At 40.6% G+C, this 26,479-nt stretch overlaps 1 protein-coding gene across 1 annotated transcript in view; it reads right to left on the bottom strand.

Annotated features, from left to right (window-relative positions):
* Nucleotides 1-26,479, bottom strand: part of PHLPP1 (PH domain and leucine rich repeat protein phosphatase 1) — a 136,388-nt gene that overhangs the window by 5,490 nt on the left and 104,419 nt on the right. Inside the window, exons 8-15 of the mRNA XM_041475891.1 lie at nucleotides 25,504-25,564; nucleotides 23,544-23,639; nucleotides 19,593-19,748; nucleotides 10,981-11,181; nucleotides 9,815-9,977; nucleotides 5,400-5,530; nucleotides 1,614-1,718; nucleotides 507-701 (exon numbers count right to left, since the gene is read on the bottom strand). Of these exons, the coding sequence (XP_041331825.1) occupies nucleotides 507-701; nucleotides 1,614-1,718; nucleotides 5,400-5,530; nucleotides 9,815-9,977; nucleotides 10,981-11,181; nucleotides 19,593-19,748; nucleotides 23,544-23,639; nucleotides 25,504-25,564 (1,108 nt within the window). The remainder of the gene's footprint in view (nucleotides 1-506; nucleotides 702-1,613; nucleotides 1,719-5,399; nucleotides 5,531-9,814; nucleotides 9,978-10,980; nucleotides 11,182-19,592; nucleotides 19,749-23,543; nucleotides 23,640-25,503; nucleotides 25,565-26,479) is intronic.

The following is a 26,479-nucleotide window of genomic DNA, read 5'->3' as shown; positions in this document are numbered from 1 at the left end:
AAGTAATATTCAAAGGCCAAAGGGATTTCTAAGAAGTCAGACTATGTGTTTTAAATATTTGCGTAACCTTAAATAACCTGAATCAGTACACAGAAACAGAAAGGATAAGCTCAGGCTTTGCAGGCAGCTGTAGCAAGGAAGTTTAAAAAGATGATCAAGACATTGATACCACCGACTTGGTTATGGCCAATTGTAAACCTTAATACTCAGGAGATGATACCAAAAAGGAATAAACCTCCACCCACCACTTAGTCATGAGCATTTTAGTAACTTTGCAGGCGGGTTGGGATTTGTTTGGTTGGAGAGGTGTTGGGATTTTTCTCCCCACACCTTAAAGGAACTGACGCAACATTCACAAAACAAGCAATAAAAGGAAACACTGTAGCCGGATAGCAAGGCTTTCCCCTCACCCCCCTCACATTTCTTTGAAGCAAGAGCAGGTGCCTGACCTGAAAGCAAAGAAACTGCACAGACAAGGTAAAAAAACCTTCACATCCAAGACTCACCTCTGCATAACAATGAACGTGTTGATCATGTATTCCTCCTCATTCTTTGTTTTCTGCAGCTCTTCTGCCAGGATGTCACTCATCGTGCACTGCAGCAGATAGGGCACCTCCACATTGCGGTCCCCATCAAACACACCATAAAGGGCCTCCCGGTTGTCGCAGAAGTTGTTGGCCGAAAGTGCTGCCACGCACAGCCTAGGGAAGAAACAAAGCAGAAAACATCAGGGGTTCTATCCTACACTAGTCTGTCAAGTTGTCATTTTGACCAGAGAGATGCAGCCTGCTCTGAGCACCAGCTTTAACCACCTCCGGTCACAGGTGTTTCAGGATGCTTTCTGAGCTGTGGGGACGAGTCAGGCCCATCAACAGTGCTAAGACACGGAGAGAACTATGCTGGAAGTTCAAGCTAAGCCCTAAGGATTCTTCCTTCTTTTCAGCACGTGAATTTTTTTACTGTAAAAATGGGAGCGAAAATCTCTCTGAAACAATACCAATTTTAAACTGCACTTGCTGCTCCAAAATCCATCCTTGGGATCTAGTGTGCTGATAGCCAAGTTGTGTGTTAAACCAGTTAAGAGTTAGGAAAGGATTGCTGGCACTTGCTATGGGAACCTAGGTAGCAGAAGATTTCTAAAAAGGTATTTGAGGAACAAAGAAAGATTCATCACATTGCCAGCAACACAGAGACTAGCGGACTCTTGGTACATTATTTGTCAAGTGCTGCCTTTAGTCACAGCAGCCACACACTATGAATATTCAGAGTTTTGGTCATTCTGTCTCTTCTTTAGTATCTCTGATTTGCTTGGTAAACATCCTTTGGTTGAAGATAAAGAAGCTTTGCAAAGAGGAAAATGCTTTTAAACACTCAGATCTTTTGCAAGTAGCAGAGTCTTGCATAGACCAAATGTGTCGGCTGCTCTTGTATCTTAGCAACCTCCCTAACAAAGACCCAAAGGGAGAGCCAGGCAGGAGAGCTCGGTACACAAATGCAGAGACGTGGCTTGGCCTCTGCAAACCCTAGAATGTCCCCAAAACTTCCACTGAGCAAAGGAGCTCTTTGTCTCAGCACAGAGGTGCTCACACAACAGAGCCCATGCCAGGCCGTACTTGTTCTTAACGCCGGACGCCTCCGTGTAGCCGTGGCTCCACACTGCCGGCGCTCCCGACGCGTCGCCCGCCGACGGCTGGTCGATCTTGAAGCACCGGATATTGCTGCGAGGAGAAAGGAAAGGGGACAGATGCAATGGATGCACTTGCTGACATGATCCAACTTCAAATGTGAAAAGAACACCCTTTTTACTCTCCCAGTTCTTAGTAAGACATTCGATAGTAGAAAATGCAGCAGGACATCCAAAGTGGTTACCTTTATGTGCCTGTACACAACCAATAATAACTGAGCTTCCATAGGGTGTCAGCTGCACTACTTTGTTTAGCTGGCCTGTACTTCCCTGCCTTCACCCCTGAGCTATTTGGTTCAAACCAGGCCCTGCAGGAATACAAAGCTAATTTGCCACTAGTTTGATAAAAGCCAGTACAGCAAAGTGACTTTTAAAACTTATACATCTCCACACATTTTTACAAGTTTCTGTGCTCTTTTCCTTGGACTCAAATGAAATCTCCTGTATGACTCGCAGCACCCCCTAAATGGGAAAAAAAATTAAAATAGTTGTTTAGAAACAACAATGTGTAGCAACACATTGTTACTTTCATGAAAACACCCACAAAACAGAAATCAGCTCCATCCTGATCCTGCACCAACCTGCAAGAGCCAGCATGTGGTCCTGACAGCAGGCATAGCCCTTCTGCATTGCCCAATTGTGCAGTCCAATTTTCACATAGGCCCTTGATCCTCTACCCTCCAATTTACTACCAACATAGCCTTTAGCCTGAATTTCAAGTATCTCCTGGAGCACAGTAAAGACTTAAAAAGGGCCCAGCCCTCTCTGTTTATACTCTTCTCTTCACAGCCCTGCATTGCTGGGAGAGATGACCTACCCACTGCTCCCTACTGCTCTCTTCCAAAGGCAGGAAAAGCGAGCTCCCCACACACTGCAGACACTTCAAAGGCACCCAAACCTTTCATGAACCAAATGAAACATAAAAGGACTCAAGCAGAAAGGTCTAACTGTTCACTCTGAGCATTCATTTTTCCTCTAAATCCCCACCTGACCTGAACACACAGGAAAGTCTTTTCTGCATTGCAAAGCCTTCTTCAAATAACTTAAAGTACTGTCACATCCAGTTTGATTTCTTTTTACATTAATAACCAGGATGTACATCAGTGAGGGCAGACTCAAAACCAACAAATTACATAAATAATGTTGCAACCACTTGTCTTGGTTTGGCAGCCCTCTGTGTGACAAATAGGAGGCAAACATCTTGCCATGGCTATTAAAAAGGTTAACTAACCCCAAATCAAACTGGAAACCTGGACCTCTTCTAAAGTAGCAGAGATTTTAGTTCTGTTGCACCTGCAAAGCAGGACACACGCGAGCAAACACACTTGCACTGCAGACTTCTCATACAAGGCATTTATCTCCAGGGCAGAGGAACCTGGGTCACAAAAGTTTCTTTTTGTTTCTTTTTTAACTGGGTTGACTGACCTCTGGCTCCTGGGCAGGTCAAGGACCCAGAGTTGTCTCAAGGCTTCCCAGCAGTGGTGAAAAAAAGAAGTTACCTCAACACACTGGTTCCAGCCTCCTTAGGGGCACCAGTACAAACAGACCATGTGTCCTGAAGGGAATGATACCCAGCAGAACATCCTATGCAGGCAATACAGGCTAAGGCTTGTGGGCAGCCTGGCTTATTTTCCCCTTAATTTAAAATGGCTGTTACAATTGAACTAGATGCTCTCTCTTAAAAATCAGAGTAACAGCATCTTTTCTTTTTCTTCATTTTCATTTTAATTGCTAATGAAAATTCTTACATCCAGTAAATCACTTGGCAACATCTTCCCAAGTATGCAAGCTTCCTTTAAGATCTCCATACATACGAAAAAAGCAAGCATGCATGACAGGACTCTTCTCACCAGCACTGAGAATACATATTAACCTACTACCTGCTTGAATTCTGCCAGGGCACAGATGGAGAGCTGCCTTTCACATGCAGAAGGAGGATATAAAAAGTACCAAGTGCACAAGTATTTTTGTGCCTGCCACAAAAATCAAGGGAAAGAAGCACCTCCTCTCTCACAGTCAATTATAGCAGAATACCATAAAAGTAAGTGTAGTGTATCAGACGCTGAGAAACCCCTCAGGAGGTCTGAAACACCTGATTGTGCCTAATGAACACAAATGAACAGAATGGACCTGTGGTTTTAAGAATAATTAATTTTTTTAAACCCCCAAAAGTAAAAGAAAACCCAAAAAATCCTACAACAACCAAAAGACCCCCCAAAAATTCCTAACAAAACATACACATACACTCCCTCCAAAAAAAAAAAAAACCCAAAAAAACACTCCCAAACAAACAAAAAAAAAATTAACCAACAAATTAAAAATCCACCCACACTGCCAATGCCAAAACAAACAGCAAGGAAAATGCACTTGCAAGAGGGAAACGCTTCCTGTGAATTAAGGACTACACATATGCCAGTGAAAATACAGCATTTAACTGGACCACACTACTCTTCAACTACTTAGAATTCAAATTTGTACAAGAACGCTACTGTGCACGATGCCTGAATACTAAAGTGATAAGAGAATGTGAGCCCATCTTGTCTTCTGGGTTATACATAAGAAAAGCTGGTGTTTTCTGAGTTTTGACACCTTTCATGAACTCTATAAAACATATATAGCTTTTCCCCTATGAACCAGAGTGTGTAATATTACACACTGCTTCTTCAGGAAGATTTCCTGCATGCAAAGAACAACCCTTAAAATAGAGGCATGCCCCTTTTTTCACTGTCTGCTGCAGAATTTTGTTTTTATCTCTGAGAAATCATCATTACTCAAATTTCCACCTATATTTTGAACATCTGCTGATTCAAGCTAAAAGTAAACTCACGCTGTAAATTTCCCTTGCTTGCACAATAGATGAGGGCTACTACTCCAGCGTCTGATCTTAACCATTTAAAAGCAAACAACATGAAGTAACTGGTCAGCCCCTAAAAAGTAAATCAATCCTTCTTGGAACCATTTGATGTTTAAAGAATAAAAAAGATTTAGAAGGAAACTTGGAGCTGGTACAGTTTCCCACAGGACATAAGAAAAGTTCAAGGTAGCACCACTGTCCACAGATTATCTGGTTTACTGCAACAGCTCCTCATCACACTGCAGAAGAAAGGACAAAGCACTCAGGGAATTTCAGTTATGGACGGCACTTAAATCCTAGGGCAGGAAACAAACAGGTAGACAGGAAGGAAACTGAGGGTCCCAAAGTAAAGGAACCAATTTCTCTGCAAACAGAGCAAGTCCTTAGCTGTTTAAATATAAAAAAACCCCATAATTTCTAGCACAGAAGCAGGCAGATATGAATGGGAACAAGAAACAGTATGAGAAGAGGTAAAAAGCAGCACAATGGCAAAGACAGACCCAAGCAGGCTGAATGCAACAAAAAGATATAGCAAGCAGCTACTGGCATCTCATCAGTGGTATAAAATACATCTTTTGGCTGAATGTAGTGTCAGAAAAAAAATGCAAACCAACTGGCCCAACAGTGGTTACACCAGACTAGCAGACACCTCCAGCAGTTACAGCTGAAAGCAATTGCACCAAATTGGGTAAAATCATCCTCTTCAATGAAGCATCAATTTCACACCTATTCACTCTATCTGCTACTTTCTGATCCACTGGCAACAGGGAACCATACTCCTTAAAAGAGATTCCACTTCTGTGTAGAAGTTTTCACATCTAGAATTCTTCTGCTCCTTCCCCACTCTGTAAGGTAACTTACTTCAGAAGCTCTAGGGTTTTGTGATCCAGGGCTAATCTGGGATTTCCAGTCAGGTCCAGCTCCTGCAGTTTTGGAGGCAGGTTTTCAGGCAATGTGACTTCACTCAGTTCATTGCAGCTTAGGTCCACACACTGCAAAAAGAAAGCAGCCAAAAAAGCAAGAGAATTCAGCTGTTATCAAGATCACACAAATTTTGACTAAATGTGGTAATGCATGCTTCATGAACAATAAAGGCTGCAATCAAGACCTAAGACCATTCATTTAAGTAAGTGGTTCTTAAAAAAGAAATTCTTACATGGCATTTAGCCATCTTGCCAGATGTCTGGGACACCTAGAAATATGTTCCTTCCATTTCTATCTCTAGTCAGGTGTCATCTTGTTACAAAGCCAGTAAGTTTGGTCTGGTCTTCACAGAGATAGTCAGTGGATTTTAAAAGTAATTAAGAAAAAATATTATTAATGAAAACAGTCTCTTAATAGACAAAGGAAATGGAGGCAAGTACAGCTGGGGCTTCTAAGCCACTGGCATCAGGCTCCCAGGAATTCAGTATTTACTGAGGGATATTAAAATAAGCAGTGTTATTAATGTATGCAAAAGGGAGGAATAGAGGGGGAAAATATCAGAGCAGTTTTAAACATGGTTTTAATTAGTGTCATCTTAGATGGATTTGTATTTAAATACAAAATCAATAAAAAGAGTGAAAACAAAAAGTTTAAATATTTCAAAAATACAAAACAGCAAAGAAACTTGCAGGCTGTCTACCAGCTAAGCACAAATTAGCTAGAACAAGTGAACTATAATGATAAAGTCCCCAAACATTGCTTAAAGCTCCATATTCAAATGAAAGTCAATACACAGGGAAAAAATAGGGCATATGAGAACAAAATCAAATCTCAAACTACTAGAAGGATGACTAGTGTAGTATGCTCCAAAAACTGAGGAAAAAAAAGTAATTCTGAGAGGACAGAGCAGACTGGTATTTAACAGAGGACAGAAGAACTATCTACATTCTTTCTGAAAGGCCATTTTCTACTTTCAAGTTCCAAAAGTGAGAGACTTCAGAAACTTTAATAGAAGAGCTGAAAGGGGCAGAGTGAGACTTTTTCTAGCTGCACATTTTGACCACGATGTAATTTCCATCAATACAAGAGAGGCATTTTCATTTTTGTAGGTATATTCAAAGACATTGGCTCCTGAACTGGAAGCAGACATAAGATAACCTACTAAATCCTGGAAAAGAACAGTCTCCAAACATTTTATTTAAAAAATGCAATGAAAATAAAAATTTCTGACCCAAATCTTGAATCCTAAGATTGTCTATTATGGAAGCTTTATTATCTATGAAGAACAAACTGCTGGCGTTATCTAACCCTGATAAGGAAATCAAAGTTTAAATCAGTCATGCAAACAAAACAGCAGACAGCTTAGCAGCAGTTATTCCAGTGAGCTTTTTCCCTCTGCACAACCGCTTGCTGCTTCCAGAGAGCCAGTAATTACTTTGCAGATTAAGGAAGCTGCCAGCAGGCCTGGCTGTGTTCAACACCTCCATGCCATTACATATTTGATGGAAGAGCATGCTGGAATGAGAAGTACAAACACCAGTAATTTCATTGCTCTCCTTAAATGCCCAGTGTGCCAAAGACAGAGACACTCTACAGCAGATCCCTTGGCCCCTAGGCACTAGTGAAAATGGTTTGTCAGGTTGGAGTTTCTTAGGTGCTGCTTGTACTCATTGAAGAACAGGCTAAGAGGGACTTGCTGTGTTAAATATAGTCTTTGTTTTACTCCACAGGCAAGCAGGAAAGTTTCTTTCCTAACTTATCCCCATTTCCTCCTGTGTTATTTTAATGCAAGCTGGTTTTGCCCCGCCCATGCAGCACCAGAAGAACAACTGCAACTGCACACAGGATTTTGCACTGGATGGGCCAGCTGGAAGACAGGGTTTAACAGGGAGCGTCTGCTTAGGCTGCTGCATTTAACAGCTTTGTAACTGCTGTGTTCAAGGCTGGAAGGGACTTGGGTTATTTCCACTTGTTGCTGAAGGTGATCATACCAATATTATCCTAATTGGCTTTTTTTTGTAAAGCAAGAAAATTGGAGTCACACAACAGCTGCTGGGAAGAGTCTGCTGGGGCACTGACTCAGGTGTGAGTGCTTCCAGCACTTGGCCATTCACAGAAGACATTTCAGTGCACAGGGCAAACCTAACTCTGACAGCATCTGTCATAAAAGACAATAAAACCCCTAAAAATGTATCGTGCAAGGTACTTCCAAGGTCTTCACTGGGGTCTTTAAAAGACAGGACAACACACAACTTCTGTAGCCCTGACTGTAGTGTGTAAAAAAGGCTTAGAGACAATTATATCTTTAAAATGACCTTGTGTCTGCAAGTCCTGGAGTTATTGCAATTGTAAAAGCATCATCATTTACCCTAATCTTCCTTCTGAAATCATTTCAGATAGCATAGTAACTGCTGCTACTAACTGTTCCAGTGACACTGACACCAAAAACATAATACGTCAGCCTCTCAGGCTAATTAAATACAGAAGTAAAACAGCCATTACCTCAGGTAACAGAGTTTCCCCAAGAATTTAGAGTGAATGTCACTTCAGTTAAAATTAATCATCAAATATGATATAATCACGGAGGTGACATTAGACTAGATGACTTGGGGCTTTGCTACAAACAAGCTTATTTCACCAAGTGATCAAATCCACAGTTAAAGAAATAAATTCTGCACTTCAGCATATTTTGAATGCCGCCCCATATCTAAGAAGGAGCTCGTGTACAGACAAGAAATGGATACAGGCAGGGAGCACATGCTTAATCTCCAGACTGATAAATACCAACCCTGACCTAGAGAAATCACCCAAAGGCCAGAACTCCTATGTCTAACAGGGCACCTTCCCATCTGGCAACTGTATGAACTCATCTCACGTAAGTCAAAACAAGGCTTGAGCACTGACCACAAAGGTGGAGTCAAAGAACACTTTGCCCTCTTAGATTAAGCCACATGTTATCCCAGCATTCCCAAACCACTGAGTGACGTCCACATCTCTTTCTTCTGCTGAAAAGAACTAAACCATAGGGAACCAGCAGGAAGAAAATGCCAGCTCTTCCAAGAGTATTTTGCTGCTCAATGTGGCCAAGCAGCACTTTAAATATGACACCTCTGTAAAGCATTCTGTTTTCCCCAAGATGCACAAACAAAAGGAAAAAGGTGACTGTTCCCTATCAGCATATTTACAATATATATTTTTTTTTGTTGTTAACACCACCCTCACATTTTTAAAGAAATGTTTACCATGCAGAGCCTCACTCCCCCACCCCAATTCTTCCTCTGAGAAAAAAGGCTTTACTTCTGATTGATTCTAAATGGCCCTCTGCTTCCTCTGGCCATTGTTCCAAAGAGGGAGGAGTATTCAAACCCACAAGTTTGTTTGAGATTTCCTGGCTGAAACCACAAAGCTCATCTTTACATATACTCGCTTGTCCAACAGAATTATTGCTCCTGCTGCTTTCCATGACCCCAGACACTGAGGCACACACAGCAGGCTGGGAACCTAGCCTTTTGACTTCACAAAGTGCCAGAAGGACACTTAAGTTGTTTTGAGTCCCTGAATAGGTAATCAGTTCTCAGCCTCAGAGAAGGACAGATTTTTTCTGCTGTATCACAAGATTTGTATGCTGAGAGACAACAGTCTCCCAGCTCTGTCCAGCAGAAAGGGCACACAGTGCAAACTATTCTGCACTAGAGCCAGGCGAGAAGCAGGAACTCAGCTCACAAAGGGTAAGGAATAGCGTTCATAGTGTGGCCAAGCGAAGAACGCCTCCCTCAGAAAGAAGCATCGGAAAAAGTACAGAATTACTTCTGGAAACACAGACAGGAGACAGATTAGCTAATCTTCCTGTTGTGCAAAATCTGACTGCAATTAGGAAAATGAAAGTTGATTGCCTAAATACTCAAATCCTGCATGTGCTCCCTGAATTTATCTCTGTCCCTGAGGTCTACCCTGTAGCTTCTGCAGTTTTTAAGATGCATTCTAAACCAAGTCCATTCCTACAGAATCAATCAATTGCCACGGCAGCAAGAGTTAATTACGCACAGCTCTTGCCAAATGTTTAAGTCGTATCAAAACAGACTGTCACAGGAAGACAATTAACACTTATCTGGCAGAAAAGATACAGTGCAACCAAGGTAAGTGTAAAATCAGATTTTGAGGCTCCTTTTTGTTCCACTCTGAGACTGCATAGGGGCAAATATTTTGCATATGATTTCAGAGGAGAAAGCAGCTGTCAGATCCCCATACTCTCTGAGAATATACTAACCCATAGCAATGAGAGACCCGAGGGCAGAAAAGAATTGGTAAAATTGCATTACGCTTGCTCCTTCCAGAGCACATTCATTCCATACCTTTATTTCAGAAAGCTGCATGACTTCTGGGAAGACTTCAATGCAGTTGGAGTGAGCAATTACAGTATGCATACGTCTGCAGTTCATGATGGTTGTTGGAATGGCTTTCAGTTTGTTCCCACTAATATCGATTTCCTCCAACTCTTCCAGCTTGGCCATTTTGCTACGAAAACAAGAATTTGAGAATTTTTCTTCTAATAGATGCATATTTTATTTTGAAGTGGTGATAAGAGCAATGGTTTTGTTACTTTAAGAGAACAAAATTTTGTTCACAGCAGTGCCTGTCATCTCTCCTCATGTCAGATTCTAACACAGTTGTGGAAAAAAATGTGTACTTCTTCTGTCAGTGTTTGTTAATGCTACCTTTCAAATTACTTTATTTTGCTTACATCCCCCCTACTCACCAGCTCACTTTCACTCTTTCCTCCTTTCTCCCCCTTTCTATCAACTCTAGTTTCTTACTACATCTCTCCACCTCACATTTTCCCCTCCTGCTTCTAGCACCCCACTCAGCCCTTCCCCTTAAATTCATCTCCTTCTCCTTGCTGTTGAAGCCCAGCTGCTCAGAATACCACACAAGGACAGAGATGTCTCTTCCATTATTTATTGGCATCTCTTTTTCAAGGTTGTACCCCCATCAGTTTTACAGCACATCTTACACTTGAAAGATTTCTGATTAAAACAGAGTGAACTGAAAGCACAGAAATTGCTGCCAAGGCAGAATCTCCTTCTGGAGTCAAGAGGATTTTTCCCTAGCTGAGTTTAGTCCACTTCCAGAGGACATTTCCAGATGGCTGTGCTCACAAATCTCTTGTGAGGAGAAGCTCACCAGGTGTAAGCAAAGTTACCAAGCCAGGGAGAACAGAAGACCTCCTTGCTTGACTTCCAAAAGCATAGAGTGACCATGCTGAATTAGTCCAGCTGAGAAGAGTTTCAAGCACCACAAAAACTCACCAAGTAACAAGCATCACTCGCTTGTCTGTACTGCAAGAGAGGGTAGCAATGTGCAGGAGGGCATAAGCGGGGAAATCCACCCACTGTAGGTACCACTACACCCAAAATTCAGCCTCTGCCACCACATTCCTGTGCAATTTGGTTCTCGCTGTGAAAATGCTGCATGATGCCCACCCACCCGTGGGCCAGAGGCAGTGAAACGAGTTCCTTACCTTGCAGGGAAGCTCTGTAGGCGATTGTAAGCCATGTGCAAGATTTTCAGGTGTGGGTGGCCTGTTAACAAGGGTACGCATTTATCTGTGAGGTTGTTATTGGTCAAATACAACTCCTGCAAGATGCTATGGGTTTCTTCAGAAAGGGTGGCTGGAGGAAGCATTTCCAGTTTGTTGGCGGAGGCATTAAGAAATCTCAGGCTGCAAAGAAAAGTTACATAAGGGAGTTCAGTCAAACACTCGGCAGGTTTTGTCTAGAAATAGAAATAAAAATCACTGTTTTTAAGAGTTAACTTAAGATAGTCATAAGGTAAAGGTCAAAAGCAACAAGTTCACAACAGACCAAAAGTCTAGCATCACAGGAGCAAAACTTGTGATCATGTTTTTAATGACCACATTTGTAAGAACTGAACATCAGCAAAAGGAGCACATCGAAGTGCCTCTATCCTGTTATCAAGAGCTCTGTATCTCCAATGTTACTACAGCTGTAGCTACAGGTAAGAGCAATAACAAACCCAATCATTTCCATACTCATTACACGCAAAAATGAGCTCCGTATTCATCATCAACGAACCATGAGAATTGCCTTTCAAATGACTAAACAAGTCAATGGTAAAAAAGCCAGACTATTTTTCAGTCTTGGTCTAAGTGCAGACAGTATTTTGTTTAAACATGCAGGCCTGAGAGCAACTGCAAAATATGAAAAGTCCTCTTTGAATATTTGGATGAAAAAAGATGCATTAATCACAACAAAAACCAAAACCTGAGACCAAACAGTAATTTATGCTTTCAACTTTAAAGAGAAACTGTGCTAGTAGCAAATTAAACTTTCAAAATTACATCCTTGCTTGCTGATGTGTGCAGCAAGAGAGCCTTATCTCTGCGTAGCTTTTCTGAGTGCCCTTCCCCTGCTCCCCAACACAGCAAGAGCCCATATTTTTGCAGTCCTGCCACAAGGGAAAACGACGCAAAGAGCACAGGAACTGAGCTATTCTTTCTGTCCTAAAGGCCTATTCCAGGATGGAAATAAGACCTGCTGAGGTACAGGCACTGCCCATTCCTGCCAGCAAAGTTCTGTGGGCAGAGGATTCATGTTTGTTAGGGGAGTACGGTGATCACAGCAGCACTGTAGGTATCTTGATGGCTAGAACTCTCACCAGTAATTCCAAACAAATGGGAAAATAGGACTATTTATCCTTTAGTAACCAATTCTGGCATGACTATGCCTTTTCAACAGATACGGGACCTCTCTTCCTTCCTTCTGTTTTCAGAAAAGGCTGCCTTGGAGCAATGCAGAAGGAAGTGTGGACTTGCCAGTCTGCAGTGACTGCGTTCAGACCAGGCTGTCCTGCTCCTACCAACTAATGGGAACAGGCAGCTGCAGAGAGCAAGGCTGCATTCAAGAAAAAAGACTCATAAAATGTGCTGTCTCAAGCCTGTAAAGCCCACTGATCAGGACACAAAAGGTAGGTGCGTTCCTGTCATCGATTTTAAGAGAAAGTGATAAAATATTGATGGCTCCATGCACGCAGGAGTCCACACTGACCTTTAAGGTCTATTAATGAATGAAGTGGATTTGCAGGAGTAGCAGCTGACTCAAACTTGCTCAGCAGTAAATAAGGGTCAGGCATGCTACAGGAGTCACGTGGAATGCCAAAGGATCTAAAAAAACCCACTATTTCCATCAGGAGCAAAAGCTTCTCAGCACTGCACAGAACTGAAACCAGGTTAGCTGTTTTACACAGACAGAGGAATCCACTTCAGAGAAACACAGTTTAATCCTCAGGCTCATTCATTATTCACAAGGATGCTAAAAATCCAGAGGAGGAAGGGAGGAGAGGAAGGATTAGTACAGAGAAGGAAGTAAGACGCTGAAAGGGGTTTTAAATTCATTTATTTATTCCAAAATGATGCTCTATTTCACCCTTTAGCTACAAACTAAAAATATACTAAGCTCATTCAAGGCTGTATCATTAAACCAAAGTGTACCGCATCAACAGATCCTGTGCTTAATTAAACAGCAGCAAGTACAGCTATTACTAAAGTACAGACAGTTACTACTCAGGCAACTTCAATCAAACGTGCATGGGAGTCTTCCCTCTCCACAAGATAAAGGCACCTTGATTAACATTAAAGCCACAGAATTTTTTGTACCATTCCTAGTACAAAATGGTCATCTTCAGCTCAAGCTGGAAAGGCTTAAGAAACAATTAGGTTTAAGGCTGCTGGAAAAAAGTGAGTTGTCACAGGAAAGATGGGGATAAGGGGTGACAGCAAAACACACCCTGAGAAAGGTGTGTTCTGAAGAAGAACCTGTATCTTAGTTTTGCTCTTGCAAACTGCATAAGAACGACGTGCAGTGTTGCACAGGTACCAGCAGCCAAAGAGATGATTTAGAGAACATCATAGCCCATGGCTGTGAAGTCTGGTCAAGAACAGCTAGCCCAAAGTACAACTAAAAGCTTCAGTTAAGAAAAGGTACATTACTCTGATACAGCTACTACAGTAATACAGTGTACTATACTGTAGCCATTTTAGATTCAAAGAAAAAATTAATCACTCTTCTGTTTCTAATAAACTTTCAGCATTGGTGAAATGTAACAAGATATATCAATTTGTTCCCTCACTGGTAATAAAAGTGAGTGGAATCTGTTTGTTCTTGTCAGAAATAACTTTTGATGTATGTATTTTCTAATAGGGAAGGGAGAGAGGAGAGTTGATGCTCTGCACACACATACCATTCCCCTCAACCTGATCTTTTGCTAAATCTTCGAGGGAGTGATACAGTGACACTGGAAAAAAATCCCCATCATCCTAACCTACAGGCTACTGCCTTGTGAACAAAGTTTAGGTGACTAGCAAAAGTCTTGCCAACAGCTTAGAACAGGAACCCTGAGGTAGCAGAGTGTCTCACCTTAAACAACTGACAGTCAGGGTCAGAATAGTCACATACTCATCTCTGTCTCCAGATGACATAATTAGAATTAAATCAGCTTTTGGAAATTAGTGTGTTGCTTGCTTACATGTTTTTAGGCCAGTTGTTACATTAAAATGGCAAAAACCATTCTGACATCATAATTCTTTCAAGATATTGTCTAGATTTAAAAATAAAAATTAAATAAAATAAAATAGTGACACTATTCTTTGGGTAGAGAACAGAATGAATCATCAGATTGCTAGTACTAAAGATTTATCAATTCTGTACTATAATTTTATGTTAAAAACAAACAAAAAGAAAAACCAACCCAAAGCAACCCCATAACAAAAACCCAACAACCAAAAAAACCCAGCAAAACCTAAAACTGTAGTTGCCCGTCAGGTTTTCCCTCACACTGATTTAACACAGAAGTCCTCCTCCAGGTTATTTCCACTTCCCTATTTCTTCATCCTTGTCCAATGTGCCAGCTGCTACCTTAGAAGGCACATCTTATAAATGCCCTCCAGACGAGTGGAGATTTACTTGGGCACAACTGTTCCCATCTCTCTTGTGCATGAACTTAAACTGATTCATGTTCCTTGAAGATTTCCCACTCATTCTGCTTATCAGATGGAAGCAGAATGTCAAGTATTAAAGCTCAGTCCAAAGTTAATTGTTTCCCCTTTCCAATTCCACCCACACACTATACCACAAGCTCATGAAAAAACTACAGCATCACTACAAAGACCTGGATTCAGCAGCCTGTGCACATACCAGAGCACAATACAGCCAGGAAAGCATGAATTAACAAGTACTAAAAGAGTGTAGCAGTTGAAGAAAGAAATGAAAGTGCTGGCAGGGAGATGTCTGAATTCTTCAGCTTTGACAAGTTGAATAGTCTCCTCTGGCAAAATAACATAAACAGTGATCTCCGGCTGGAGTAAGTCACCTTTGGTTTTTTGGGGTATTAAGTCACTTGCTGGACTTAACTTTTCCAAAAGACAAAAATAAGAAAAAGGACTGTCCCAAAGAATAGGCTAGAAACAAGGGCATGGATTTAATTCAACTAAAAGCACCTAATATCCAGTCATATCCATTCCCTATTCATACCCAGAAGATTCCACCTCAATCTGAGCTTCTAAAAGCAGAGGAAGAATATCTTCTATATAAAGCTGCAAAAGGTTTGAACTTTGCCTACCAATGCCTACCTCTAGCACACACAAAAGCTGAATAGAGACAATCGGGAGAACACAGCTCTGAATTCCTCACCATTTTCTGAGGCAGTTTAACAAACTTGCCTTGCTGGGCAGACACAGCCATCACTGAAAAAAATGTAAGTTCTCAAAAAAGCTCAGGAATGTTTGACACTAAAAAGAGGAAGACAGACAACGGCATTCTTTGGTGAAGCAGCAACAAATCAAAACCACTGTGTTTAGCTTGAAAGTACTGATAAGAGTTGGAAAGAACACTGCAGTTACAAAAAGAAAATATGCAGAGAAATCAAGATCTCCAGTTTGGCCTATGCCCCAAGATTTCCACCAGTACAGAGCAATCAAAAGACAAAATTTCTTCTTCAGTATCTTCTGCAGAGACATGCCCTCAATTTCTGATTGCCTGAGACTAAAATAATTTATGAATGTGATGTAGCAGGTGTGTGAGGAAGAATCCTGTAAGCTAAGCATGTCTGGGGGGGAAAAGAGAGAGGGGGAAAAAATCAAAGCTGTCCTGCCAGCCTGTGCAGAAGGGAGTATTTCTTCTTTAAAAAATAAATAAAATAAATTAAAAGACGGAAACATTCAAGTGAATCCCCTTCCTGCTGACGGACTGCCAGAAAAACCACTGCACTGCTGCTCTCTGTCAGCTCTTGCTTTCTAACCCATCTTTAGCTATTTTATAAACAGATTTCCCCAGTTTCTAAAGTACCTGCTTGCAATCCTTAACCTAGCATTCAAAGAGACAAATGCAGCTAAGCATTTCTGCAACACAAGCATGTTCATCATTAAACACTCAAACAGCACTTGGCATTCATTTGACTTGGTTTCCTCTCTCACACTCCCCCTGCATCCAGGATAGGACTGAATCCTTGCATCACAAAGAAGCAGCCACAGTGGGTGGAAATGGCAAATATCAAACGAGAGAAAATTTAACTGGGTCACCTTCCAGAACTCCAGCAAAAGCCAAATCCACCAAAACAAATAAAACAAATTCAAAACAAACAGAAAATCAAATGAGGTAGGAACAGCTGAACAAAGCTGAAAACAAAAATTCTGCAGACAGAGTCTAGACAAGCTCTGAATAGCTGACATTGGCTTAACCACTACAGCTGGCCACTACCAGACACTGCAAAACAAAGCCCAAGGTTTAAGCTGGGCACATCACAGCTACAAATCTTCACCACACAAATGCTTTAAGAAGTCTGATGGCTGTTTTAAGGGTTGACACTGAAAGCATTCATTCTAACTGGAAAGGAGCTTAGGCAAGAGACAAACCCTTGCCCATCTTCCCACTGTGCTTCCCCATTTTTAACCCTGCCCTGACCACTGTCTCTGTTTTTCTACTGTGCCCAGCTAAGTCTCTTGAAGACTCATTCATCTCATCTGGAGAGCACTTGGTGCAACAGTTTCCATGCCATTGAATGGTAGTTTGCCTGCAAGATGCTCAAGGAAGGCAGGAAACGTCTGTATGAGAATCGGACAGCGGAAAAGGCATCACCAGAGATGCAGCAGAGGATAGAAATGAAAGGCTTCAGGAATGCAGGTGCACAAAGAAAGGTTCAGGACTCAGTTTGGGAGTTTTCCCCATCAGCTGCAGCACTTGCATGAATTCTGTTTTTCCAGCATATGGTAATGAGAAATGAAGAGACTATCTGGCTGCCTCCATAGCACTGATCTTGCCAAGAAAATCCCCACCCCACAAGAGAAATCCTTGCTAACATGATCAAGATGTGCATACTTTCAGTGCAATAAACAGAACCAAGTTCTATCTCGGTCAGAGAGATGTGTCATAGGCTAGTCCTCAATTTCTCCTTGACTAACAGTTTAAAATAGAAAATTAATTAAAAAGCAGACCAACAAAATATCCCTAATTATACTCTTCAGCAGAAAACTACCCCATTTCATTGTTTTCTGAACGATTAAGGCAAAAAAATCCATGTTTATAGATTCTTCTATGAAGAGAACTGAGGTTTTTCAGTATTTGGGGTTTGGTTGTTGTTTTGTTGGTTTTTTTTTTTTTGTGAAAGCAATATTCTCTCTTTGCGCACCAGTGCACTGATTTCCTTTCCTTCCTTAGATGTTCTAGATGTCAAAGCCCACCAGTGCTCGTGCTAAAGTTTGCCCAAGGCACTTCACACCCACTTTGTCAAATATTCAGGATTGAGAAAGAGAAAGTGTTTATAATTCAGAGCATGAGACTTCATATCCAGACAAGATATCATCTGTCAGTTGCACAGACCCGAGTACCTTTCAAAAAAGCCAAACCAAAACAAACCCAAATCTTTCCAAGGCTGTAAAAGGCAAGTCATTTTATGCAGAGATAAAGGTACTATAAGGTAAAGTGATTTGTCCAATGTTACACGCTGGGTAGAGACCATGGCACACCACTCAGGAGAACCAGTTCTCTTGGCACGTCTGGCAGTACAGATTGTGCTTCCCAGGGAATGCTTGGAGAAGAGAAGCATTTTACCTTATTAAAAGCAAAACAATCTCCTGAATGCCTTTCCAGACACGTTCCTGTTGACACTTAGCTGCTGATAGATGCAACCATTTGAAAACAAAAGGAAAGAAGTTTTATGTAGAAAATCCCAAACTTAAAACTCTGATGTTGTACACTAATATATTAACCTGTACTGCTGTTTTCCTTCAGAGTTCTCACTTTTGCAACAGTCATAGGAAAACCAGCATGGACAAGTCATACCATCTTAAACCAAGTTAAAGGGTAGGGATCGACAGGGAAAACACTACCCAAGCCAACCTGGGTTGGGTATCTACCTCTACTATCATCACAGGCAAGGGAGGCTGCACTGGTGATGAGATGTCAGAAAAGGTAAGCTCTGTTTATCTCCTGTGATGGTGCATGACTTTGTTAAGACCTATGAAAACACCAGCCCTGTACTGCTCAAAAACTGCAGAGGGGAAAAAATTCCCCAAGCCTGAATCAGCCGCTTAACACTGTTATTCAAAGTATTCTTTAATTCTATCTCTTCTCAGCATATTCCTAGTAAACTTCTGGGAATCAATCCCCAGTCCAGGTTTTAGCTTTGTAGTTTTTCATTTTGGCATCACAAAAAACTAACAAACAAACAAACCAAAAACATAAACAAAAATGAACAACCAAAAAAAAAAAAAAAAAAAACCAAAAAAAAAAAAAAAAAAAAAAAACAAAAAAAAAAAAAAAAAAAACCCAAACAAAAACAAACAAACAAAAAAACACAACCAAAAAAACCCCAACCCTGCCCTGCCTACAGATGAGCTGCAGTACAAAACAATCAGGTTCTCTGCCAGAATGGTGGCACACTACATCCCAGTGTACCTACAACCTCTTTTTAATACAAGTTTTGCAAAATTATTTCTCTCATTGCTTTCAAAATACCAGGAGCTCTCTGAAAATAACTCAAAGGTTTCTTTTCTTTCCAAGTTAACACATTCAACAGTTAAAGAGTTTATTTAAAAAGCTCAACCACCAATCTAATTCTCCAAGTCAATTCCAGGAAATTTAACCAGATGCTCATGACAGAATTAACAACAGTATAAAAGGAGGGGTTTTGCAATACTCTTAATTAGGAAAGGATCTCTGCCAGCAAGATCACCACCTCTTTTGCTTCTGCACCTCTCAAGATAGCCAGGAGCTTTACATTCCTTTTGCCACAACTAGGATCAGAAATAAACCCAACCCCCCCCCCCAACACACAATCTCACTGTCTGTTAAATTATGCATGCATTGAGCACTCAGAAATCCGATGACTATATGTGGAAGTGAAGAAGTGCAAGGAATGCTGACACCAAGTGGGGCCAGCCCATCCACCATCCCCAGATGATGCTACCAACCTCCTATACTTCAATCACAGTCACTTGAAGGATATGTTCATATTCAGAAAAAAAAAAACAAAAAACCAAAACCTTTTAGAGTCTGATACTAAAGAAATAGCAACATAAAAATAAAAATAAGCATCCAGAAAGCAGATCAAGTGGTGACACTAGCTAAATTAGTGACAAACATTTAAAACAAAATCAAAAAGTAGGGACAGGGGAATAACTGAATTATTCTGACAGCCTGATGCATAGATTTTGTTTTGTTTGACAGGTATAAATAAATTCTAGCCTCTGACTGAAGGGGGGAAAAAAGCTTTCACACTTCATCAAACAAGCCTAAGAAATATGTATTTAAAGAAACTGCCACTAAATCATTTCAGTATATGTAGTAGAAAATAGCATGTGCTTAACTCTACAGCTAGATTTCAAGAAGTAGGTGTTCAGCAGGAGCTTGGTGGCAAAAAAGAAGCAACCATATAAGGAAACAAAACCAGAATAAACAGAATGTGCTCTGGTGAGTTGGGCAGACATCTGTTCTTACCACACAAGGCTTGGCAACTTTCAAATTAGAGGAACCTCAGATTACCCTCTGAACCAGGAAGTAACAGGCCAAGCAAGGTTCATCATATGCATGTCAAAAGGATCAAATTTCTTTATAATTTTACCTGTCTGCTTTCAAAAGCAGGTTGGATGGCAGTTCCAGGAGCTGGTTGTGCTGCACGTCCAGGACCTCCACCTGCATTCGCTCAAGCCGATCTGGGAGCCTTCCTAACATGTTGTGTCCTGCCAGCAGCTTCCGCAAGCTACTATTGTAAAACAACCTTAAGAGAAATAAAAAACACCAAAAATTAGAAAAATTTAAACTGAAGAGTTCCTCTCATAATTTAAATATGGTATCATGGTTCATTATAAGAAAGTGATTCAGCCAACTGATTAGCAGATGTGGTATTAATTACGCACAGATCCAAGAATGTCTTCCCACTCTACACCAACTTCTTCAAAAGGTTTTCAGAGACAGGGAAGGAGGTTCACAGATGACTCAGGAGTGAAAGTAGTGACAAAGGGTTATTTTATGCCACTGTATAAAACATGAATACAGAAGCACAACAGTGAAGGAGGCAATTGCTAACAAAGGCTGCAGAAACCTGCACATGTGGGATCCCCCATGCAAGCACTTCAGAAGTGGGGGTGAAATCACTAGTCACCCCACAAGCTTTATAGTGCTCTACTCATCATGTGCTGACTCATAATCCAATGCAATTCCCCACCCCCACAATTTTTCTTTTCTGTTAATACCAGACTTACATAAAGCCTCCTTTCCAGTTCTACAGCAAATGAAATTTATCTAATCGGCTTTACTTTCTTGAGTTTTTACAACCAATAGATGATCTGGAGTCCCACCCCCCTGCTCCATTTTTTGTGGGGCTAGAGAGGAGAAGGGAGAAGAGGGCAACATAAAGAGAAAAATAGCTGTTCTGATCAAACAGTATAGCTAAATTCACAGGATAAACAAAGGAATGCGGGCATGCACCTAAAGAAACCAAAAATAGAGCAACTCTCAATTTTGAACAGAAACCACTTTCAGCAAATTAAGAAAAAAAGATTATTCTTCATCTGCCACATGTCTTACATTTGTCTTACATGCCTGCTACTGTACTATTTAATCTGGAGAGCCCATGCAACATGCTGACCTGCTTCAACCAAATACTCTCAAATTATTCAGCATTAAAGCAAGAATCTTCTTCCCTCTGTCACAATGACCCAAATACACATAACGAGCCTCCCACCCCCTTCCCTACAATGCATCAGGTCATGGGATTATTGTGCCAAAATCATCAATCAAGCACGTTGAGTATTTTCCCCTTGACAGATACCGTCACTCTCAGTATCTGCATGCCAGTGTTAGCAGTTATCTCACTTGGTTGGATTGTCTGAGTTATGACCATGGATACAAGTCAACAGCCAGCCCTATCATTCCAGAAGGCTCAACACGGGGTGAAAAGACTTACCAAAGTGATAAGCCTATCTATTATGTATTCATTATTTAACCATTTTTGGTTTGCTCTATTTTTACTTGAAAATCTCTCAGTTATGGATTTGCCTTTGTACTCTATTTTTTGAGACTGGTTAATACTGTCAACACCAAATATCAGGGTAGAAAACAGAACTGGTTGACAGCAAAAAAAAAAAAAAAAAATCCCTTGGAGTTTTTTTGGGGATGGTTGGGGGCGGCACCATTTTAAAATTTTTTAAAAAGCTGAAATCATGCCAAAATCCTCAGAAATTTTCTCTTTCCATAATTCAGAAGAACTCAGTAAATCTTTGGGGGATTTTGGTTGTTTTTTTTTTTTAATTTGCTTTCTCTTATTTTTTAATTCACACAAGCACTGAAGAACATGGGGTGGCTGAAAAGAGGTTGAAGAGCATTTAACTAAACAAGCTCCTGATGAGCCTGGGATGCTTAGTACTCAAGCTGGGTGGGGAACCAGGATGCTGGGACTGCTCTTCCATATGGGCAGCTTTCCCACTTGCTCAATTCCCACTGGAAGTTTTTGTGAAATCAATAAATTCTAAGGACAAGCACATCATTCATCATCAGCATCTTCTCAGAAAACACGGTTTGGTGTAAGCATTCTACCACCTCCTTTACTAAGCAACTCTTCAAGAGAACACAATGCTGAATACAGATAATCTTTTTTAAAAAACAGACAAAAAGGAACAAAACCAAATATAAACATCTATTCTGATGGCAACAAGATAATTTTGGCAACTCCTAATTGAAGCATTTCCTTTCTCTTTTGCAGTACGATTTTTATGAATTTGTCCTGCATAGCTAAGACCGAGTATCCTTTTTTGCTATTTTTCAGTACTTTTAAAACTAAAACAGTTGCATTACAGTCCAGTCCATTTTCCCTTTTCCCTTAATTGAGACAAATGCTAGTACAGAAACCTCTATCTCAACTGCTTCAACTCTTTGTCTTCAAGGACTATTTTTCTGTTTCAAGAGGCAAACACACAGCATCAAGTGTAGTTGTTTAGCTCAGATGCAATATTCACCCCACCAGGAATATGCTGGTCACTCAAGGCTTGAACATTTGTTTAAGTGTCACAAGCAGCCTCCTAGGAGAGCCCTGCTGATTCACTTCACAGGTTTTCAGAATGCAATTCTATGTAGAAGTAGTAAAGAGCAGAGCACCTGAACACACTCATTCAGTTTTTACTTGCATTTACTTCACACTTAAGCATGTTAAGCTATTTGCATTTGAGTCCAGACTCAAATTTCCCCTGAAGTTTAACAGATATTCAAAGCCTGCCTTTTGAATGGAACAGGACCTAAAACTGAGCTGACTTATTAGGAGCTAAGCTATCTAGACATATACTACAAAGAAGAACTTTCAAAGATAAGCTATTTCCTGGGGTTAATGATAAGATGGCAGGAGAGACAAGTGGGATGTTGACTGTACCTAATTTCAGCTAATCATTAATCTTCCAGAGATATCCGGTATGCCTTGAAAGTCCTGGCTGTTATGAAGTGCAAATGAAAGAAAAATGAACTTTTGCACCCCCACCTTCTGAGCTGGCACAGCTTCATTTTTTGTGTGTGTGCACATGAAAAAGCAGAGGGATTAATAGTCTGCACATCAGCCTGCTAGTTTGCTTGGTAAATCTCCTCACATCCTCTTCTGCCCATATTTTTGAAATCTATTCTTTTCCCATTTCTGATGCTGAAATGGACAAGTTTACACCATCTTACACATCCACCGGACCTAGAAAAAACTATCATTCTTGGTTTCTGATGCTTTTCTGTGCTGTACAGCTCCTTAAGGAAAATATTTGTACTTGACAGTCATTGTGAGTCCCTTCCAACTCAGCTTATTCTGTGATTTGGTAGCTCATGATACATCATCATCTTACACAACATCTCTTTCAAAGTGTACAGAACAACCTAAAATGACAGCTCTTTTCCAGTGAAGGCAGGAATTAAAAAATGCCCAACATCACCACCTAAGCAGTATAACCCACCTGGAACAGACAGCTCTCTCCAGAACAAATAATAGCAAGATTCATTTATTATTTAAACTCAACTCCTATTTTGCTTCCTCTTGACTTCTTTTCTAAGATTTATATTTATCAATTTTAAGTTTAGACTTCTGGAAAAGAGATCATCTTGGTAGTGAAGGCAATTGCTCTTGCTGGAGTTTATTTGCTTGAGGAGGCTTTCCCTTCTTTAAACCCTTTTTCACTCAAACAGGGCTGTGAACTGGAGTCTCCAAGCATCACTGAATCTAAATTACAAGTGCTGGATTTCTAAAGTGTCATGTAAAGTTATGGCTGTAAATATTTAATATTCAGTATTAAAAATGAAGTGCTTTCCTGCCTGAACAGCCACATGAACAGCTTCAAAGTTCAAAGGCACTACTTTCCCTGCATGAAAATAAAAGAAGAAAGGCTAGGTGGAAGCTCGAGGCATGATGACACCCCACAAGGTAAAAATAAAATCAAACAAAAGATAAAACAGCCCTGACAGTCACTGGAACAAGCTAAACACTGAGTCAGCAATTATTTTTTAATTGTTTATCCTGTTCTCCATTGTGGAGCTGGTCTGCAAGACTTACCGGGCAGGCAGCTCACGTATCTGATTGTGGCCAACATCCAACACTTCCAGTTTCCTACTGTCACACACCCACTCAGGCAGGTTTTCCAGGTGATTTCTATGAATAAAGAACACAAAAAGGTCTAACTAAATTATAATTGAGATGTAAAGGCTATTAAGAACACAGCCTCAAGAGAGATACAGATACCTGCAGGAAACAAATCTGCTACATAGCGTGTTGCCTGTGAGATTTTATCATCCGTCCTTCTGCAAGCGCAGTCAGGTCCTGAGTAAGGGGGCAAGAAAGCTAACAGCAGTGCTATCTGCCTACATATGCAGTCACTAAGAAAATGGAAAAAAACTGCTTCCAAATTACCAGAGGAGTATTAAGAGTATCAGGGTACCAAAGCTGAAATATCTCCATGGAGAAGAAAATTTCTGAGATGCTACTCAGAAGATATTCACACCTTACACAGGCGAAATATCTCCTCAATCTCTCAAATACACTGAAATCCACTCTACCATTTTGCTACCTCACTGAACAGAGCAAATTTTTTTGCGCATATCTTTCAAGCCAACTGTTTTGCTTTTCTTGCATTTATCTTCACAGAAACTGACCCTTCTGGAAACTAACGTCTTGGAGGCAAGGTTTTCCAAATACTGCATCAAAAACATGCAAATAGGCACTATGGGGCACTCCTGCATCCTGCCTTAAAGAAAAAAATTAGCAGCACAAGATACATGGAGGAGATTGTGTGCAAATGCACACAATTCACATAATGACTACTTGAGTCAGAATACACAGATGCAAACTGGGCATCAAATAATAGTCAGGCACTCGCAGACCTGAAGTTCAGGAATAGGATGCTTATGAACCATGAATATAAATCAATCATGTACTCATATCGTTTAGTTTATTCCTGCAATAATCCTAAATCAAAATATGCAATGGCAAACCAACCCCTCTTCTCAGATAGCTTCCTTTCTGATCTCAAATGTATTTCCCAAATTCCAAGAGAGCCAAAAAGCTAAGGACACCCTACCCATTTAGTTACAATGCCATCACTGCAATGAAGCACAAAAAGAGTTTTGTGATCAAAATCATGCATTCTGCACCGATTTAATTACCAAATAAATGGAGGACACAGCTTTTCCAAGATCGCTCTTCAACAAATCCCTCATTCAGTCACACCAGTGTGTTACATTTAGGACAATGTGAGTAACTCAGGGCTGATCAAACTTCCGAGTTGATGGCCGCTAGCCCAGGTAGCTCACTAATTGTTATGATCACCCTCAACACCGTGAGTGCTTTACACAGGTTTTTAATGAATGAGATTATCACTTTAAATGCAGGTGAGTAATTTCTTAAGTAAGACAGCCATTAGGCACGTGTATAAATGTTTTCCTGATTCATTTCTGGAACTGTATAACAAACTAAAACACCTCATTTTCCATTTCTTCCCTTATCCCACCTCCCTCATTAAGGTGAAATTTATGTATGCATTCAAATGGCAACTGTAGACATCCCTGCAGCAGCCAGGGCTGCAGAGAACTACAAGGAGCTGCAGAAGCTGCCAAGCTGATGAGTAAACTATCAAACCATCACCTACGCCGGGCTTACGGTGCAGACACATCCAGAAAGTAACTACCGAACAAGTCTCATATTGGTGTGCATTTGAATCATCATGTTCTAACTCCATAAGACAGAAAATCTTTAAATCATGGAAACTCTTTAACTATAAAGAAATACAAATTCTGATTTGCACAGTAATTAAAAAAAAAAAGTAAACCTATAAAAAGAAAATGGAAAAGAACTGACCAGCAGGAAAAAAAGTATCCTCTAACTCTGAAAATTAGTCTTTTCTTATTCCAAGGTCCAGTTCCTACCCCCATTCCCACTTAGCAAGATGACAGTGAATGTCATTGTTCCGTAAGTCTCTTTGATTTATATTTCACAGGTCCAAGAAAAAACATACTCTTACCTAGAAATATCCATGTAAGTCAGGCAATTAGGAACTGGATACACATCAAGGTGAACAAGTTCTAGGGGAAAAAATATATAACGTGAAAAGTGGTGATAAAGATTTGCACTTAAATTACTGTTCCAGAAGAACTATTTTAAGAGCTAACACCCAGAGATTTCAGCCCGTATCAATAACCTAAAAAAATTTCTGAAGATATGGACCTTTGTGAACCCCTTGTGAGCTCTGTTTCTTTATTATGTTTTAGTACATTTGCTATGTTACATTGTGCTTGCTATGACTGACACTGCATAACTGATCATGGATGACAAAGTGGAGGACTTGGAAAGTTCCACGGCAAATTCTCATTTCTTCCATTTTTGTCACAAGAGCTGTAATTTCACCTCCGCCGCCCTCTGCCCAGAAGAGTCAGTCACAAAACTGCTCTACTTTTTTCTCACTGGTCACTTGAGATATAAGCATGGGAAGGGAACCTCCCCACTCTGGAACAGCAAGTTACAGAATACCAGAATCCTTTAGGTGACGGCAAGATCCAGAGTATTTGTCAACACATTACATAAGCTTTGGCATGCCTGTGGAGCTCCCAGTTGCAGGCAGCCTTACAGATCTTTCATAACACAACTACAGCTAGTAATGTTATTATTCAAGCAATCAAAATATAGTCTATATCCCAAGGTTTCAGGTAGCTAGTGCTTAGCGTTAAGTTTAAAAAAAAACCAAAACCCAAGCAGACATTTATTTCAGCTTACAGAAAAATCAACTACAGTGCAACTGTAACAAGCAGTTTCTTTGGAAAATGAGATGAAAACAAGGTGGCCGAGGGTAATGAGAGGACAAGCCAGGAGGAACAGCAAGAGCAAATAGGCAGCTGGTTGCAAGACATGGGTTGACTTGGATTCTCAGCCCACATTGAACAGCACATGCTCAGATTATGTTAACTTTTCTCAGCTACAAAGATCCTGGCATGAATACTTAA

The sequence above is a fragment of the Pyrgilauda ruficollis genome, unplaced genomic scaffold (genome assembly GCF_017590135.1).
Source record: "Pyrgilauda ruficollis isolate IOZ18807 unplaced genomic scaffold, ASM1759013v1 scaffold37, whole genome shotgun sequence".
Taxonomy (NCBI): Eukaryota; Metazoa; Chordata; class Aves; order Passeriformes; family Passeridae; genus Pyrgilauda; species Pyrgilauda ruficollis.
Note: the sequence above shows the minus strand (reverse complement) of the source record. Positions and strands in the feature narration are given on the sequence as shown.